General features: G+C 47.2%; 1 protein-coding gene across 2 annotated transcripts in view; it reads right to left on the bottom strand.

Moving 5' to 3' along the window:
• The window catches only part of KMO (kynurenine 3-monooxygenase), a 387,929-nt gene extending 370,224 nt beyond the window's left edge, over positions 1-17,705 (bottom strand). Inside the window, exon 1 of one of the 2 annotated variants that reach the window (XM_069607648.1) lies at positions 17,550-17,705. In XM_069607648.1, coding sequence (XP_069463749.1) covers positions 17,550-17,603 — 54 coding nt within the window. In that variant the 5' untranslated portion in view covers positions 17,604-17,705. The remainder of the gene's footprint in view (positions 1-17,549) is intronic. The other variant, XM_069607647.1, reaches the window with a different exon arrangement.
• Positions 17,706-18,862: the final 1,157 nt, after the last annotated feature.

The following is an 18,862-nucleotide window of genomic DNA, read 5'->3' as shown; positions in this document are numbered from 1 at the left end:
TTTTACTCGAAATGGTGGATCAGTTGCAGCCGCTCCTAGTTCTATTGAAATTAACTGAAGGAAGTTTGTTTACTTTCAGTTTTCGTTAGGACAGTAGATCCTGGCAGCTCCCTAACATTATGTTCTAAGTTTCGGCATTTACCGTTGGACGTATGTTCACTGAAAATTCAAAATTATCCAACTAACTGTGCGACGTTTTGGGTAAACGATTTATTTTGACTGTGATTTATGATCTGTGGGTTGTTGTTAACTGTTCCTCTTGCCTTGTAACGCACTATGGTCATCATTAAATAATTTACACCAACGTAATTATGAGTTTGATTAATTTTGTCATGTTAGACACACACACACACACACACACCTCTTTCCCCCTCCCCTGCTACCACCTCCCCCCATGGAAATCTGCCACACACACCACAGTAGACACTCAAATTCTGGCACAAACACTAGACTACTGCCATTGTGCAACACTCTAATCCTGGCACACACAACAGAACATGTATTTGAGAACTGTTGAATCCTCGTACACACACCACATTATTTCTATGCACACATAAAAAAACAGGCCCATAATACAGCGCCACTGAACTTGGGAGCCGAGTTAAGGCATTATCCATCCAGTCCTTTTCGAAAAGGTGGCCCCGTTCTCACCCTCTCTGATTTGGGGGTCCCTGTTGTAATTCACTGTTTCCAGGCCTATAGGATCTGATTTACATAGACTTTGCCAGCTAGTAGAAAAACTGTAGCAGACATATTGGGATGTAGTAGGTATAAAATAGGGGAAATGCATCCCACCGTCACCAGAACTACTCCAGTGCCTCCCACCGTCAGAACCGGAAGTGCCTATGCATCATCCCACCTGGCTAGCACACAATGGCAGAAAATATCACACTAAGGGCCGCATCACGAGTTGGGCGGTACGGTACCCGAGTGATAAATCCTCCGAGATACCACCCAACTCAACTAGCATTACTGCAACTTGGTCCGGCGCTATTAGCGCCGGATCCCAAGTTGTGGTACCATGGTAAAAAATACCCATTTATTTTAAGTTCATAGGACTCAATGGGGCATTTTCGGCACAATTGTGCGGCAGTAATTGCGCCAAAAATGGGCGGAAAGTCGGCACATTCACCCCCACCTCAAATGTGCAGGTGAATGCTCCGAGGTTGGACCAAACTCTGGATTGAGCGGAGCGGTAATACGATGGTAATACTGTTACCGCCACATATTTACCGCTCCGCCCAACCCCTGATGAGGCCCTAATAGTTCCCCCAACACAAACTAAGATGTTCTAACAGTTGACGATACAGTAGCAGCTCCATGCCCTTGGAATTACCCAAGCCCAGGCTTTCGGGGGGAACTAGTAAAATCATCCCATGGGCACCTAGTCACGTCCCTCTGCCACTCGCGCCTGCCCCCATCTGCCAGGTCATCAGAAAACTCCATCAGCAACCACCAACAGCCGCTTCCCCGCCTCACACTGCTATGATCACTGTGCACATACAAACCATTTCCACTCCCAGCGCCCCCAAATGCTGTATGCATTGTCATGAGCAGATCTATTGCTTTGTGAAGTGAGGAGAAAGGCTCGTGTACAGGCCCGTCATAAATGCCGTACATCATATCATATAAAATCATGGACATTGACAGTATCCAAGCATAAAAGAAAATAAATACAGGAGTGGCAATGTCTGTGTGTGAAAGGTCACTCGCTAATGTAATATATTATGGCTTTTAATCATGTGAAGTGTTCCACTTAAATACATTTCCCACACAATGGTTTAGTCTTGCGAAATACATTTACCACAAAAAGGTTGATTTGAAAATTACATTGAGTGTATCCGAAGTGAACGCAAAGTGATTTTATTTGTTATAAAACATTTTTTATTGATTGTAATACGCTTGATTATTTAAAAGGGCGAACGCAAGCCATATAGGTTATAGTGGCATGTGTGAAAAGTATGACATGACTAGCTTAGAAAAGCATGTGCCCCAGAGTGGCACAGGTGCACTGGGCCCGAACACCACCCCCCCCCACTCCACCCCACACCACCAGGCCCCTCAGGAAAACCAATCTCTAACAGTGTTAATAATGCTACTGCCCTAAAATCTGGGCGGCGGCACCCTCTGGAAAATACAAAAATTGGCTCCCCTGCTGTGAAAGGTTACCAATACTAATATTCAAAAGACAAACAAGAGATGCCTGCAGGTGCATCTTGCCAATACAATCCTCCATTCCACAGCCCATTCTTCCGATTTCTTGCGACGAGTAACATGGCTACTGTGTAGTCAATCTTTCCAGGGATGCCTGCAGGTGCATCTTGCCAATACAACCCTCCATTTCACAGCCCATTCTTCCGATTTCTTGCGACGAGTAACATGGCTACTGTGTAGTCAATCTTTCCAGGGATGCCTGCAGGTTCATCTTGCCAATACAATCCTCCATGTTGTGACATTCTTCAGATTTCTTGCGATGAGTAACATGGCTACTGTGTAGTCAATCTTTCCAGGGATGCCTGCAGGTTCATCTTGCCAATACAATCCTCCATGTTGTGACATTCTTCCGATTTCTTGCGATGAGTAACATGGCTACTGTGTAGTCAATCTCTCGAGGGATGCCTGCAGGTTCATCTTGCCAATACAATCCTCCATTTCACAGTCTATTCTTCCGATTTCTTGTGGTGAGTAACATGGCTACTGTGTAGTCAATCTTTCCAGGGATGCCTGCAGGTTCATCTTGCCAATATAATCCTCCATGTTGTGACATTCTTCCGATTTATTGCGATGAGTAACATGGCTACTGTGTAGTCAATCTTTCCAGGGATGCCTGCAGGTTCATCTTGCCAATACAATCCCCCATGTTGTGACATTCTTCCGATTTCTTGCGATGAGTAACATGGCTACTGTGTAGTCAATCTCTCGAGGGATGCCTGCAGGTTCATCTTGCCAATACAATCCTCCATTTCACAGTCTATTCTTCCGATTTCTTGTGGTGAGTAACATGGCTACTGTGTAGTCAATCTTTCCAGGGATGCCTGCAGGTTCATCTTGCCAATACAATCCTCCATTTCACAGTCTATTCTTCCGATTTCTTGTGGTGAGTAACATGGCTACTGTGTAGTCAATCTCTCGAGGGATGCCTGCAGGTTCATCTTGCCAATACAATCCTCCATTTCACAGTCTATTCTTCCGATTTCTTGCGATGAGTAACATGGCTACTGTGTAGTCAATCTTTCCAGGGATGCCTGCAGGTTCATCTTGCCAATACAATCCTCCATGTTGTGACATTCTTCCGATTTCTTGTGGTGAGTAACATGGCTACTGTGTAGTCAATCTCTCCAGGGATCCCTGAAGGGGCATCCTGCCAATACAATCCTCCATTTCACAGCCTTCTCTTCCGATTTCTTGCAGTGAGTAACTACCGTCTAGCGTTCTCCTGTACAGTCAACGTTTTAGTACAAAGGTACACAAGTTGCACTAACGTCACTTGGGACCTCATTAAGAGTTTGTCAGTGAGGTAAAAAAGTGGCGGTAATGGAAATACCAACACTCTTGCCACAGTGCCAATTTCAAACTTCACAACCCCTTGTGACTACCCTCTTTTGCGTGGACGAAATTCCTCCACACAAAATGATTAGCAGATGTGTTCTTACCCGCCGCATGTGCTTATATCATGTGGCAGTAATACGGCGTTTCTTCATGGACTCCTGTGTGACCCCAACATGGGCCATACCGAAGGGTTTAATTGGCCCCGAGTCATGCAGACCCTTCCCATTACCACATGTGGTAACAGTAAAAGAGTGATTACCAATGATAGCTAAACCAAAAAGGTAAACATGACGCGTTCAATGAAAAAAAATAATTACTCAGTGCACTATTACATTTTAATGGTTGAGTGCTTCAAATTAACTCCATACCAACCGTACCATCTACCTAATCCATGGGTTCTAGTTGGTCCCTAGGCGACATAAATACACTGAACATGACAAATGCTGCGTCTGGCTCTACACAAAAGTGCCCCACTAGTGTTTCGCACTAGATTTTACCCAGGTTAGGGAAACGTTAACAGGTGTTTCTTCGGGTCCTTAATTATCAGCCTGATTCATAAATTGTTCTGACAATGTGCAATTCTTAAGTAGCTAGTTAAAATAAGTGTCAACTACATAGCACAGCTATCAAACCATGCAGGAGAGAAAAGGGAACCTGAATATATTGGCCTACTACCAAGATAGGAGGGTACAGCTGGTGCAGCAAGCCCACTAGAACCAGGACAGCATAGTCGGGCCATCTTAAGGGATTTTGGAGCCCTCAGCATGGACATCTTTGTGCCAACCCTCCACCGAACCAACATAATTAAGGGATCCAGAATATCTGGTTGCGCCCCCTTTGTCACAATCATAATCCATAGCTTGATATGCTGTCTCGCAGTAATCAAAATAAGCATTGTTACTCCCTTTCAGTCTCCTTACGCTCTTCATTCATGATGTACTCAGAATGATAAACAAGTAACATTTCAAGACCAACAGTAGCAGTCCAGGACAAGGCTGCTTGTGTTCTAGCATAGGTGCAAGAAACGTCATTTAGAGCAGCCACAAGGAGGCTATATCGGCCATAGTATAAATGCAGGACATGGATCATATGAATACGATGCACATAATACAGAAGAGACAGATGACTCCAACTAGGTACCTCACAGAATGCAAAAGGGCTCAAGCATGGATACAGGAGACCATTTGGAAGCAAGGAGTAAGCTACCTATACCATAGCAGAGATGATGGTTGACGTTTGGAAGATACCAGGAAGGTGCCCGTATTCAGCAGGCTAAGATTATAATAAGGACATCGTTTTCAAATAGTAATGCCATTAAAGGGCAAGAAAACAAGTGGCTGTAGTGTGCAGTATATCAATGCTATTATTAATGGGGAAGCAACACTACATCCAGTGAAACCATGAGTGGGGATATTTGGCAGATCATTGCCTGAGAACGAAGTCACTGTGATGGACAATCATTTTGAAAGGTTGTTGGACTGGCAATTCTGACACATGGGTTAAGAGGTGAAGCTGGGATGTGCACCCACCCACTCTGCAATTTCCACACTTTACCATTTTCTTTTTCCAGATTTTACCATTAAATTAAATAATCTCATTTTGTAGAACTGACCTGGAAAGTACACAAATCACCTAACATTTGACATTTTTTATAAACAAATAGTTAAAGAAGTGCACCATGCAAAATGGGAGTGATTCTTGCATCATTGGCTCCATCATCAAGGGAAGCATATAAGTTCCAGCGAACATGGGCCGGTAGGGTAGCACATGGGCAAAGCCTTTGTCTTGAAAGCCAGACAACGCAGAGCCGCGCTTAGAGACTGGTCTACAGTAATTAGCGCATTAAAGATTAATTATTAAACTAACTGATGTGATCTTAAAAGATTTGGTCTGGGTTTCCCTTTTGTATTTTAAAGCATTAAAACACTCACAACACAGGCTTGGGAAATTGGTATTTATAAACATGCAGAAAAACCATTGAATTATACAAAAAAAGCAAAATGCTTTTTGTGTGAAGAGAGCACATTTTAAAATATGATTGCCAGAGGCATGTAATATCTTGTCGGGTTTTGTCTGTATAGAACCCTTTCCACTCAAATGGACTACATAAAAAGAAAGATCCGGAAATGGGCTAAGCAATGCCACCAGCATGTGAGAAGGCAAACCTTGTCACAGAAGACAGCACGATAATGTCAGTGATATATATTGAATCGTCCAGGATCACTGTATTGTGATTGCAAGTGGCTGCCTAGGAGTTACAACGGCCCATCAGACAAAACATTTTCTAGACCTTCACCAAACGGAGAATGGTAGACTCTGAGGGAGAACTCTGCACGCGTGGCAGGGGTGTGTTTTTTGAACCAGGACAGAGTAAATCTTGTGGACACACGCACTAAGGATCCACAAATACGAAGGAGAGACCCGTTTGGAGGAACACAATGAATGGGCCCAACACCTTATGTAGTCAGTAACCATGCTGTATTAACAATAGCGGCAGGGTGACTCCATTTTCAAAGAAACAGGCTACTGCCAGAAGACGGAAACAAATTGTCCAGAGGGCAGTCTCGGCAGGCATTGCCAGCCAACACAGATACATCACATGAAGTACATCTAATAGAGAACGCCTTTTGCCCCTAGTGTGCTCAGGCTCCTTCCAGCCACTCTCCCTTTTGGAGGCCTCCACAGAAACACAGGTTGTCCGACAGAAGTGTGAAACTCTGTCTGAAAATGGAAAAGAAGTCATATCTTGAACATCTAGATGACACACATTACATATCAAATGGAACTATGCTAATATGAACTTTTATTTGGTATTCTAACAATGTATATGTCCTGATGAGGTGCACCAGATAGAAATATCACATATCTATTGTGGTGCCTGAAACTCGAGTAGACAACAACATAGAGCCCACTTTGCTAAATTGAGTTTCTGTAAAAGATATAGGCAATTTATAACATGTTCATGAGTAAGGTTGTTTGAACATTTATCCTGTTTAACTTGTGAAAGGAAAAAGTTAGTGTCGAATAAGTGTTTTCAATTATATAACAACATTGGAGTCCTAATAGATGGGTGTTCTACTTTTAGAACAGAGTGATTAAAATTGCGTTTTTTTGCACAGTACGAATGGTGGATGGTATGAATGTGGTTGAAAGTGGATGCGAGTAAGAATGGGTGAAATGTGATCACTGTTTTTGATATGATATGTGTTTTTTTCTAGATGTGATATGTATATCCTTAAAATTGGTTTTTAATATATGAAATGTCACTGTGTTATGTGTGGTTTTTCTATAAATGGATGTTTTACAATGCATTTTGAACAATAAATGTAAGAAATGAACTCTAAACATACTTACTGTGATTTGTCTATAATACATGCCCTTTTCAGTAGGGCGATCCTTTTGGAAAGGATGTTTGTCAGCGTCTTTACGCATGAACTATTTCAAAAATGAATGGAGGGGATGCACTTATTTATTGTTAATTGCAATTTTTGTACGGCTAGCTTTTTACAGCGAACACTATCTTCTGCAGGTACATTGCTGATAATAGCACCTTTTGAGCTACAAAACAAAGTACTATACATCCAGTTTATCAGCTTTGAACATAGGAAAGGCTGAGTCAGCCTTTTTGGAATTTGGTAATCTTGCATATGAACATAGATCTCTTCAATCAGTGTTTAACGCGCTGAGCGGTCTTCTGAACCATTGTGGTACTGAGATGTATCAATATGCATTTCAACTTTGGCTATTGCACACAATCAATATCACCCCCGCAGATAGGTGAGGATGATGCAGGAGTTGTGCCGTAGTGAGTGCACAAACTACATCTACCACAGGGAACACAGAAAGCATTACAGGATGACTTGATTAGAGCAGAATCACATTTTTTTGGGGCTGTTAGAAAATTATATATATGGGATGTGGGTGTTTGGGAATAGATAAAAACTGAAAGGGAATGGGGGTTGGTGGGGGAACCGCCACCCAAAATATATTTTTAAAAATTTGATGGGTTTTTTCATTAAAACATTTGCGGTTAAAAAAGAAAAAACATCCCGCGATGAAATGACATGGAACCATTTAAATTTGGTGAAAAATGGAAACAGACTTCTTTAGATTAGGTAACCTTGTGGGGCACTGCTCCAAGGTGGGGACCGGGACCAGTGCCCCTTTTGCCCTCCTATAAAGATATCTCTGAGCCTAGTGCACTATGTGCAACCAAAAGCATTCCAAAAAAAACCTTGATGACTATGTGATGACATATATCATAATCTGCTTTAGCATTATAAATTATGAGACACATTTTCATATCAGGCCCACAAATAAGGTCCAGAAGAAGCTTGTGCTAAGGGTTCCCTGATTTGGGGAAATCTGGCACGAAACACGTGTTGGGCACTTTTTATTGGTAGCACCACATGTAATATTGTACATGTTTATGGCCTGATTCATGGAAGTATTTTATAATGGCGCAATGCCATAGGAAACCGTTCTGTGAATCAGGCCCTTCGTTTATAAATGAAAGCGTGGGACTAAACAGATCCCAGGGATTAGGGAGATGTACGGTTGGAAAGGAATTTATTTGAAACACTAAACCATTTAAATGTAACAGTTGTGTTAGTACATGAGTCCATTGATTAATTTCATTTTTGGATTCAACGAGCTAGGTTTATCCATTTGGTTCAGATTTAATCTAAGCATAGGGAGAATACGGGCAGGATCCTTAGGTAAAGTTTGACCGTTGCAACACTCACAATAAATGTAACAACAAACACACATCTAGGATGGCGATGAATATCCACACCTAACCTCAGTGAGGTGCTGGAATCGCTGGCTCAGTGGAGGGCCCACTGTCCAGGGCTCAAAGTGAGCGGCAGCTATCTGGAACGGAGCACCACTACTTTTATTTTTTACTGTTAACAGTTCCACTACTTTTTACAACCATTTCTGCCATTCGGGAACTGTTCTTTGTGAAGTTAAAATATACCTCTTTATTTTAAACACCCTATGGAAGTTACAGCTATCCTGAAATCTGTTTCACAATCTCTTATGACCCCGCACTTGCACGATCTGAATGACACAAGGCCTAGTAAGATCGTTGTTTTGTCCTCCTTCTGTCCTCCCATCCTTGTCTAGCCGCGCCTAGAAACACTTGTGAACACGCGCGTTATACATGACTAATATCATATAATTTATAAAGCCTGAAAGCGATCTCATCCTGGATGACCCCTATCTGGCTTCATCTTAACTAGCGGAAGCTGGAGGGGGGCCTACTAACATTAAGTAATTATCTCTCGCAACACCCCATCCACCCCTGATTTTTTGTCAAGTTGGTGTATTAGGGTAAATGCTTAAATGTTATCGTTCATAAAAGGTCCAGGACACTTCCACAGGAGTTTATTTTCACATTAGGGGTTTACATGGGATTTGCTCCTAAATGCCACTGGACAAATGTGCAGCTGTAGTAAGAGCCTTAGGGCCTGATTTACAACAATGCTATGTTCTAACATGGGACAGTCCCATTGAAAACACTTTTGTAAATCAGGCCCTTGGTGTCAAATCACTTGGACTACTGCAGTGCCCTTCTTCGTGATACTCCAGGACCACAGACTATTCGTCCCTGGGACTGTGTCAGACCAGAGGAGAAAAAAGGTGTTCAGTCGTGGGATCAGGCCTTTTTAATGAATGACAACATTCGATTTCTGACAGCACAGATTTGTCTGGTGGCGTGCACCTGTCGAAGCAGCGGCTGCTCAGGAAGGTGTTAAGTATGCGTTAGGGCAGAGTTAAGATCTTTGAGTAAAGGCGATTTATTTCACAAAAGCCATTTATAAATGTTCCATCTGACTGAGAGAAATTAAAAAGCATTGGAAATGCCAACAGTTTGGGCTTTTGTGTAGGCATGGTGAAGGCTCTGCCATAGTGGTATTAGTTAGCTGTTGATGGTACCAGGTGCAAAATGGTGCGAGTACCTGCGCATCTAATAGCAGTGCCTGGCAAATGCCTAATAGTATACACAAGCCAAAACTGTTGGCTTTGGCAATGCTTGTTTTTAACAGGACTTCTGTGAAGGACACGCAGACTGCTTATAAATCAAGTGGCTGAAGGCAGACCAAGTTAAAATATTTAGATTACACCAGTAGCTGGTTTACAACTTAAATTAAGTCATTAACTCGCACTAGACTGCTTTGAAAAAACATTGGTAGGCACTTTTAGCGCAAAATTTGATGGTAAATCTTGATTAGAGTGTTCTCAAATAGATCCCATGAGTAGGTGTTTTGGGTGGTGTGGGGCAGGAACTCGGTGGCAATGTCCATAGGAATTAGCAAATAACCAAACAACACCTACAAGATGAGTGTGTCCCCTCCTCGTATACCATTTCTCCTTAGATGTACTCTAATGAAATAGTTTTGTCTTCGTGTTTCGCAAGCGACATGGCGACACCTATTAGCCCAAACTAAAAAACAACAAAGCACACCTTTCTTTTGTCTATTCCACCCACTTGTCTGTCAACCTGGCCATTGCGCAACCTCCTGAAAAGTGTGCTCCACCTCGCTCCCTCCTGTCTACCACGTCCCCTGCCAGAGTCACAGTTCTACTTTGGCTGGTTTGGTTGGGTTTGACCAAATCGTTTTTGATTGCGGCAAACTGACCGTAATTTATCTGCTTGGAGTCCAATTTAAACGCACATGCATTTTTTTTTGCCTCAGCCTCCAATTTTAAGCCAGGGGGGACACCCCTGTACCCTCAAAATTGTTAAATACCAAACATGGGGAGCAGGGGACACCCCTGCAAACCCTGCTCCCTAGGGTTGGTATTTTACAATATATGCGACCAAACTGCCCCGTAGTCCAAATCATCCATGCAAAATTCGATCAAATTGGTCATTGTTGCAAAGTAACCTCCCTGGGAGCATGGCAGCTCCCAAGATGTTGTCATGGGTCACGTGGCAGTAGCCACGGGACCAACATATTAAAAGAAGAGAGCCGCTTCCGGCTCGCCAGTCACTCAATCCTGAGGCTCCGGTGTCGTTCTTTGGTGAGCACCATGCTGGTGCTGCACCGTGTTCGCTGGGCCCAAGGACAGGGTCCAGCTCAAGGACGGTGCCCCAGCCGGGCAACGCCATCCAGGGGTGATCCCCCTGCCATGTGACCATGGCCAGTGAGATGGCCCCGACCTCGGTGCCCCCAGAGTCGGGGCCGCTGTGCGCCTGGTGCCCCCAGCCACGTGAGGAGCTCCGGTGATCCGGAGCGGGTGAGGTGACCCCCACCCATGAGTCCGCGGCATGAGCACCGCACCAGTGTGTCCCGTCGGGTGTCCCCCGACCTGAGTATGGGGCTGCCCGGTGATCCGGAGCAGCCCCCAACAATGGCGACGAGGAAACGGGCCATGCGTGCCCCGAGGAAGGGATGGTAAGGCAGGCCCAACTCCAGCTGGGCCCGCGAGGACAACATGGTGGGTGAGCTGCCTGCCCGTCCCCTGAGGGAGATGATGAAGTCAGTGGCATCGGCCGCGTGGGTGGCTGCAAGAGGAGGAGGGTCTGTCCCCCACCATCATCCGCAGGAGCGGGGATGCCGTTTTTCCCTTCCCCGTGGGGAAGAGAGTGCCCACGGCGTCGGCCGCATGGAGGAGGCGCTGCCCCTCCCCAACCCGCAAGCCGCGGAGGGGAGGAGTGGCAAACAAACAAAGGATGGTGGGCCCAACTCCAACGTGGCCCGGGAAGGAGTGACAGTTGGCAGCCGCTGCCCCCAACCATGTGGGAGAGGTGATCTGCGGCCGCAGGAGAACGTACATGCGGGTGGCATTCACCTGAGGAGGAGTGGTTGCCATCCCCGTACGAGGGGGGGACCTGCGACGTCGGCCGCGTGCGTGGCTGCTCCCCCCTCTAAGATCTGAGGAGGAGGAGGAGTGTGTGTGTGCCCCCGCGACGAGGAGAAATGCTTGCGGCTGCGGCCGCTACCGAGGAATGGCGGTGTCGGCTGCAACGAAACGCACAACGCCTCCCCACCAGGGCCGCAGCAAGGTGAGCCTGGGCCCCCCTGAGTGAAGGCGGGCCCACCCCCATCGGGGCCTGCGTGCCGGGAGGAAGCCCGCGGCAGCCCCCAAGTGCCCAGGGCATGCCGCGGCAGAACAAAAAAAATGAAGATTCAGGCCCGAACCCAACGGGGCCTGTAAAAAGGAACAAAGGGAGAGAACTGCCAGCCCCCTCCCCCGCCGAACTTCCCCACTGAAGGAAGGAAGATGCTGCCCCCCTGCCTGCCAACAAGGAAACCCTGCTCAGCCCGCAAGCCGCAGAACGGAAAGTGGCGATGTGCGCCGCAAAGGAGAGAATGAATGGGGCGGGCCCACCTTCAACTGACCCCGCAACAACAAGAGGCAAGGTGAAGCCGGGACCGCCTAACAACTGACACGGCCTCGAGTGTGGACTGCATCCTGCGGGGGGGCAGTGAGGAGGTGCCACTGCCCCCCCTGAGAAGGAGAATTAGCAGCTGTGGCCGCAATGAAGGGGTGGGCTGCCTGCCCCTCCCCCACCCGCAGGTCCCAGAGCAGAAAGGCGGGCCCAACTCCAGCTGGGCCTGCGAAGAGGAGGTGCAACAAGGGGCATGCCGCCAAGGTGCCCTGAAGCCACCACAGGAGCACCTAGACTATGGACTTGGCTGATGAGGCCCCTGGGCCTCCTAAGGCGCGGCTTTGCCGGCCCTCGTTTTGACTTGTGATGGTGTCCAAGGGGAACATTAGGGAATACCCCAACTTCTTCTGCAGCTCCACCAGTGCAGAAGAGGAGCTTCCAAGAAAAGAGAGGTTGCCATTCTGTTAGGCCGAGACTTACCCTTAACTAACATAACCATCAAGAGGGACCTGGAGGGTTGGTGTCTCCTGCTAAAAGGCCTCTTAGTAGAGCTTCCCATCACCATTGCTGCCATATACTGCCCAAATACAGCGCAGAGCACATTCCTCCGAAACCTCCTACCCATTCTTGTCACCTTCACTGGAGGTCACTTACTCATAGGGGGTGATTTTAACTTGATTCTAGACCCAAACCTGGACAAAGCGCTCCCTCCATCTAAGGAGGACTTCAGCAAGGCCCTCGCCATGGCAGAATTCCTGAGGGAAACCGACACCATAGATGCATGGAGATGGGCCAACATGGGAACAAGGGACTACACTTTTTTCTCTCATGTTCATCTGGGGCACTCAAGAATCGACCTTCTGCTACTCTCCAGCGCTCTCATTCCCTGCTTCGAATCCATCCAAATTGGGCACAGGGCCCTTTCGGATCATGCACCAGTCATACTGAACCTGAGGGTAGGGAGCTTCCCCGAGCCGCCTCAGTGGCAATGGAAGCTTCAAGACCAGATCTTAACGGACATTGCAACCAGAACAGAAATGGCAGAAGCCCTCAAGAACTACTTCAGGAAAAACACTACCAAAGACACATCAGTGGCCACGATCTGGGACGCTATGAAGCCCGTCATTAGGGGCACGGCAAACGACTGCACAGCCCGACTTAGACGACTGCGCAAGCTGCAACAAGACGCACTTGAGGCGGAAGTGACAGAAGCGGAATGCATCCTTAAACAAGGCCAGAATAGGAAAGCGAGTCACGTGCTCCAAAGGGCGAAGCGATCCCTAGAAATGCATCTAGCTGACAAAGCGGCCAGAGCACTAACATCCACCAAACAGTTTTACTATGTGCACAGTAACAAAGCAAATCGGCTCCTGGTCCACAAACTGAAAAAGCTGCAATCGAGAAACTCCATCCATAGCCTCATGGACGCACAAGGGACTCTTCGCTACACTACCACGGAGAAATTGGAAATCATGACAGCACATCACAGGGGTATCATGTCGGGTGCCCACACAGCCGCATCAGCACAAGTCAAATATCTAGCAGGAGGACAGCCGGTCGATCCACATCCTCAACTCATGGCCCTAGAAGTCCCTATCTCGACAGAAGAAGTGAGCGAGGTCATAGCAAAAATGAAAAACTCCCGGCCCAGATGGGCTTACAGCGCAATTCTATAAGAAGTTTTCATACATTCTCTCGCCCCATCTGGCATCCCTCTTCAACTTGTTCCTATCAACAGGAACGACCACCCCCTCCATGGAAGAGTCACTAACTGTGTTGCTACTGAAACCTGGAAGGGACCAGAGGCATTGCACCTCCTACAGACCTATCACCCTCCTGAACTACGACAAAAGATCTTCACCAAAACCCTTGCGAACAGGCTGGCTCCCTTGCTTCCAGCCATCATCCATCCAGACCAGACCGGATTCATCCCTGGCCGCAGCACTCATGATAATATAAGGAGAACCATAAACGTCATCGAATCTGCCAACAGTAAGGGGCGGGCACTGATGGTACTATCCCTCGATGCGCATAAAGCGTTTGACATGCTCGATTGGGGCTACATCCAAAAAACACTATGGCACTTCGGCTTTGGCCCAAATTTCATAAAATTGACATTAGCGAACTATCAGCAGCCTTCCACCAGATTAAGGATCAATGGGGCCAGGTCCGAAATAATCAAAATTTCAAGAGGCACCAGGCAGGGTTGTCCCCTGTCCCCCCTGGTATTCGCCCTCTCCATGGAGCCATTCGCGAACAGGGTACGTCAAAATGCAGAGGTCCAAGGCCTGACAATCAAGGCCCAAACATATAAAGCCGCCCTGTACGCCGACGACGTCCTCCTTATGCTGATCAAACCAAGGGAATCCATGAAGGCCCTATGGAGGGAACTGCTCGAATTTGGGGAAGCATCAGGATTTAAGGTCAACCTATCCAAATCAACAGCGCTGAGCATTAACCTGCCTCGTCCTCTAATGTTGGATCTGGAAAAAGAATATCACATACCCTGGGCAAAAAAGAATCTGCCATACTTAGGGGTCCAGCTTCCATGCGCACCCAGCAGACTATACACAGCCAACTTTCCGGCGCTTCTTAAAGAATTCAAGAATGACCTGATACGCTGCCAAAAACAGGAGATCTCCTGGTTTGAGAGAATCATGGCCCTGAAGATGAACCTCATCCCTAGACTACTTTACCAGTGTGCAGCCTTACAAACCACAATTCCGAAGCAGGCTATCCAGAAGCTGCAAAAGAACATCATGAGTTATATTTGGGGAGGAAAACGGCCGCGAATCCCAAGGAAACTCATGCTCCGAGGACGGGCGCTGGGTGGACTGGGAGCATCCGATGTGGCCAGATATATCCTGGCGGCTCAGCTCTCATACGCATTCGCTTGGCTTCCCTCCACCCCAAAACCCCGCTGTCTGGAGCTGGAAGAGGACTGGAGCACAAACCCAATAAACTCTCTACCACACTTGAAACGACCCAGCGCAGGCGAGGGCATGGGACCCCTGACGGCAACCGAAAACACGGTGGTGAGCTGGAGGAAGGCGGCGCGCCTGTGGAAACTCAACAGCACTACGGGTCCACTCACCCCAGTCTGGAGGAATCTGGAATTTACCCCGGGCTATAACCCCAAGAACTTCACGAGTTGGAAAAATGGAGGGCTGGAAAGGGTGCAAGACTTTTATGAGGAGGGAAACCCCCTTGATTTCGAGGCCTGCAAGGCGAAATTCAATGTGCCGGAGAGCGAGAGATTCAGATATACCCAGCTTCGTCATTGGCTCTCGAGTAGGGATATGATGCACCTCGGAAGCAGAGACCATACAGCCCTGGAACTCACTCTCGCAGCATCCCTACCAAAGGGCAGAATATCAACTCTCTACAGGCTCCTGGATAGAACATACCCAACCCACAAAGAGCCGTACATGCTTAAATGGGAGAAGGACATTGGGAGGCCCATCGAACTGGAGGAGTGGGACCACATCTGGGCGAGGGCAAACAGAAGTTTGAAATGTGTTTCCAACACGGAGGGGGCATTCAAGGTATGCTTCAGGTGGTACCGGACCCCAGAAACACTCAATAAATGCAACCCGACAATTCCACCAGTGTGCTGGAGAGGATGCCCAGATAAAGGCACACTCTACCATTTGTTCTGGACATGCCCCAAAGCCACCCAATTCTGGAAATCCGTGCTGGATCACATCAACAGGATCACAGGCTTGACTATCCCATGGGATCCGGGCATTGTCTTACTGGGAGCAGGCGGGGAGGGTCAATTCCCCCTTTCAGGGCATAGAGCAGAGCTGTGCTCTCACCTGCTGACAGCTGCTAAGATCTCTGTGGCTAGGCTATGGAAAAATCCAGAGGGCCCGGCAGTACAAATGTGGTGGACGAAATGCTGGGATATAATTGCAGCGGAAAAAAAACTGCCCTCCTGGTTCGGGAATAGAGATAAATTCCCGAAGACGTGGGCCCCCTTCCTGGACTATACCCAGAAATACCGGGGCCTGGCCCGACAACCACCCTCCTTACGATGGATGGACAAAGCAGACTGATAAATAAGGGGGGCAGTGCACAGCAGAGGAACCGATCGGGGGAGCTCCCCTCCTGCTTTCAAGTCCAGGAACGAAACATTGAAGGCCCAGGATACTGGTCTTCCCCCTTTTTCCGCCTATTGCCCTGATCCCGAAGCATGTACAATTCCCCTTGTCTGCCTTGACTCAACTAATAGCGATTATCTTGACACACCTCCCCTCTTGGCTCCCCCCACGAACATTTCTCTGACCTGTCGTTGACGTTTATGTTCTTTTTGTTTATTACATGCACCTCTAAGCTCGATTACGCTGCTTGCAGCGCTCTTCAAGTATATGCCACATGTGATACAGTGTATGTACAAAATCAATAAAAATAGGAGGAGCGTCATTATCGACGGCCCCGTGAAGTCCGAGAACCAGCCGCCACTACCGTGCATGGAATGGCCCAGCGGGTGGACAATGTTGTGTGGTGTACCTATGTACACAAAGAATGCTTCATGTGGTGCCAGTGGCTCGCACTGGTGATTTGTGTGTTAGTTGAACCACTCACCCAGGTTAATAAAGTGGTGAACAATTATTAGAGTGGTTGTAGGAGCAGTAGTGTGTAGTGGCAGAAGTTGTGTTTTGTTGTTTATTAAAAAATGGAGTGGTGTTGCAAAGTAACCTCCCTGGGAGCATGGCAGATCCCAGGATGTTGTCATGGGTCACGTGGCAGTAGCCACGTGACCAACATAATAAAAGAAGCAAGCCGCTTCCGGCTCGCCAGTCACTCCATCCTGAGGCTCCAGTGTCGTTCTTTGAGGGGCACCATGCTGGTGCTGCACCGTGTTCGTTGGGCCCAAGGACGGGGTCCAGCTCGAGGACGGTGCCCCTGCTGGGCAACGCCGTCCGGATGGCACCCCTGCCGGGCAATGCCATCCAGGAGTGATCCCCCTGCCATGTGACCATGGCCAGTGAGATGGCCCCGACCTGGGTGCCCCCAGAGCCCGGGCCGCTGTGCGCCGGGTGCCCTCGCCACGTGAGGAGCTCCGGAGCAGCCCCCAACAGTCATTAGGTCAATTGTTTTAGGTCCAATAGGCTAATACCACTTTGGCTCATTTCTAACAATGCCAATGTTATATGTGTGCTAGTCACATGTATGTGAACACTTCCGGTCACAGGCTCCTAGCCTGGCAAGGTCTCGCAACTTTTCAACCGTGAGGTTGCTAAAGTGAAGACAATTGTGTTGCTATGACACTCCATTACCCAGTGGCATTAAAGTTGCTCTTGCAACGCACATTTGGCACATTTTTACTGTAGTCACTTATAACATTGACCCCTTCCCCCTGAGTCCATAGCAATACTTCAAAGGACTACTGTGGTACAAAAGTCACTCGCAGTTATTACTGACAAATAAACAAATAAATAAGGCAAACACGCGATACATTCTATTTACTACTGTCTGTTTTCCCTTTGCCTAGAAAAACTTTCAACACTGTAGAGTAAGCAAAGTTACTTTCAAAAAGGCAATTTTGGAGCTCACCTGAAAAAAAGAGTCATTGGTCGGGTCACAGATCACACCTGAGCGTAAAGAAAAAGAATAGACAGAAACTTTTTTTTTTTTTTAAACCTCGCCATCCTACCAAGCCTCCGCCAACAACTGCAACGCGCTGCCTCCGAGTGTCTGCAGGATCCATGGCAGCGACTCCCTGGAAGGCTGTGCCCTTTTCACTCTGCTGTCGGAAAGTTGGCTCTGTACTGCAGACGCTGCGCTTGCACGAGTGTGAGGGGAGAGGGAGTGAGAGAGACACAGAGACATGTCAGAAAGGGGGCGGTGACACGCGGCATGAGGGAGGTAAGGGGCGGCGCAATCCTGCAGGTTTGTAAACATGACCTCTATGGCGCGTGCAATGCTGCACTGCAGACAACACCCAGTCCCGGCGCTGCTCTTTTCTTTAAATCGGCTTCTAATAATCATTTTGAACCTGAGCTCAAGTCGACGGTATACGTCCACCCACTTTTTTCAGACGGTGGGCCCAGACCCCCCTCCCCCAGCAAAAATGAGAAACAATGTGTGTCTTCTTTGAATTTATGAATTAACACCAACCTCGGGGCTCGTGTCGAACCACGGTCTTTAGGTTCGCAGGGCGGACACCACCGCACTATATAACCTGATGAAAAATAACGAACAACTAAAGGTTATACGTCCCATTTCGGTACTGCATGTTCCATAGAAAACGTTGTTTTTGGTTCTTGGAGTTTAAAACAGGCACACCTTTAAACGTTTTCAAAAACACTATTAGAAGAAAATATCCTCTCTTATGAAAGACAAATGCCATTTGTCCCGTGCAATGTGGGTGGTTATGCAAAGTCAATTCAATGAATTGTGCATATTTCACCTTGATATGCTAATTGCTGGCGACGACACCTCCAATTGCATTTGTTAATGAGTCCCCGCACTTTTTTTTTAGCACTTGACCCTTCTTTTCAACGATTTTTACTATCACTGGCAGCAATTATATCTTATCAAACCCTACATTTACTATGAAATCTAGGGACAAAAAAATATACGCGAATGCCTTATGGGTTCCTTCGAGGCGCGCTATCGGCGAAAAAAGGACTCTCCTTTTCCTGAGTCAATCCTTACCAGCGTCCTCTCTAGGCCTCTCTTTCCCATTCTTTGCTGCGAGTAAGCAACAACGATGAATGCACTTTAAGATAAGACCTGAGACCTGCTCCACATTTCACCTGTTTTAGGACGTTTTCTTGCTGGGCAACAACTGTAACTGAAGTGTTTTTCTGGCGCCAGGTTTTATAGGCTTTGACCCTCATTATGAATCTGGCAGTAACAGCAAAATTCAGGTGGTGGTTCAAATGCTAGCTGTTTTTTTAATGTTTTTTTTTTTTTAACCACGGCCTGTTTAGGATTGAAGCAGGGATTGTGCAGTTTTTCAAA

Source organism: Ambystoma mexicanum, chromosome 4q (genome assembly GCF_040938575.1).
Source record: "Ambystoma mexicanum isolate Mex_15411 chromosome 4q, UKY_AmexF1_1, whole genome shotgun sequence".
Taxonomy (NCBI): Eukaryota; Metazoa; Chordata; class Amphibia; order Caudata; family Ambystomatidae; genus Ambystoma; species Ambystoma mexicanum.
Note: the sequence above shows the minus strand (reverse complement) of the source record. Positions and strands in the feature narration are given on the sequence as shown.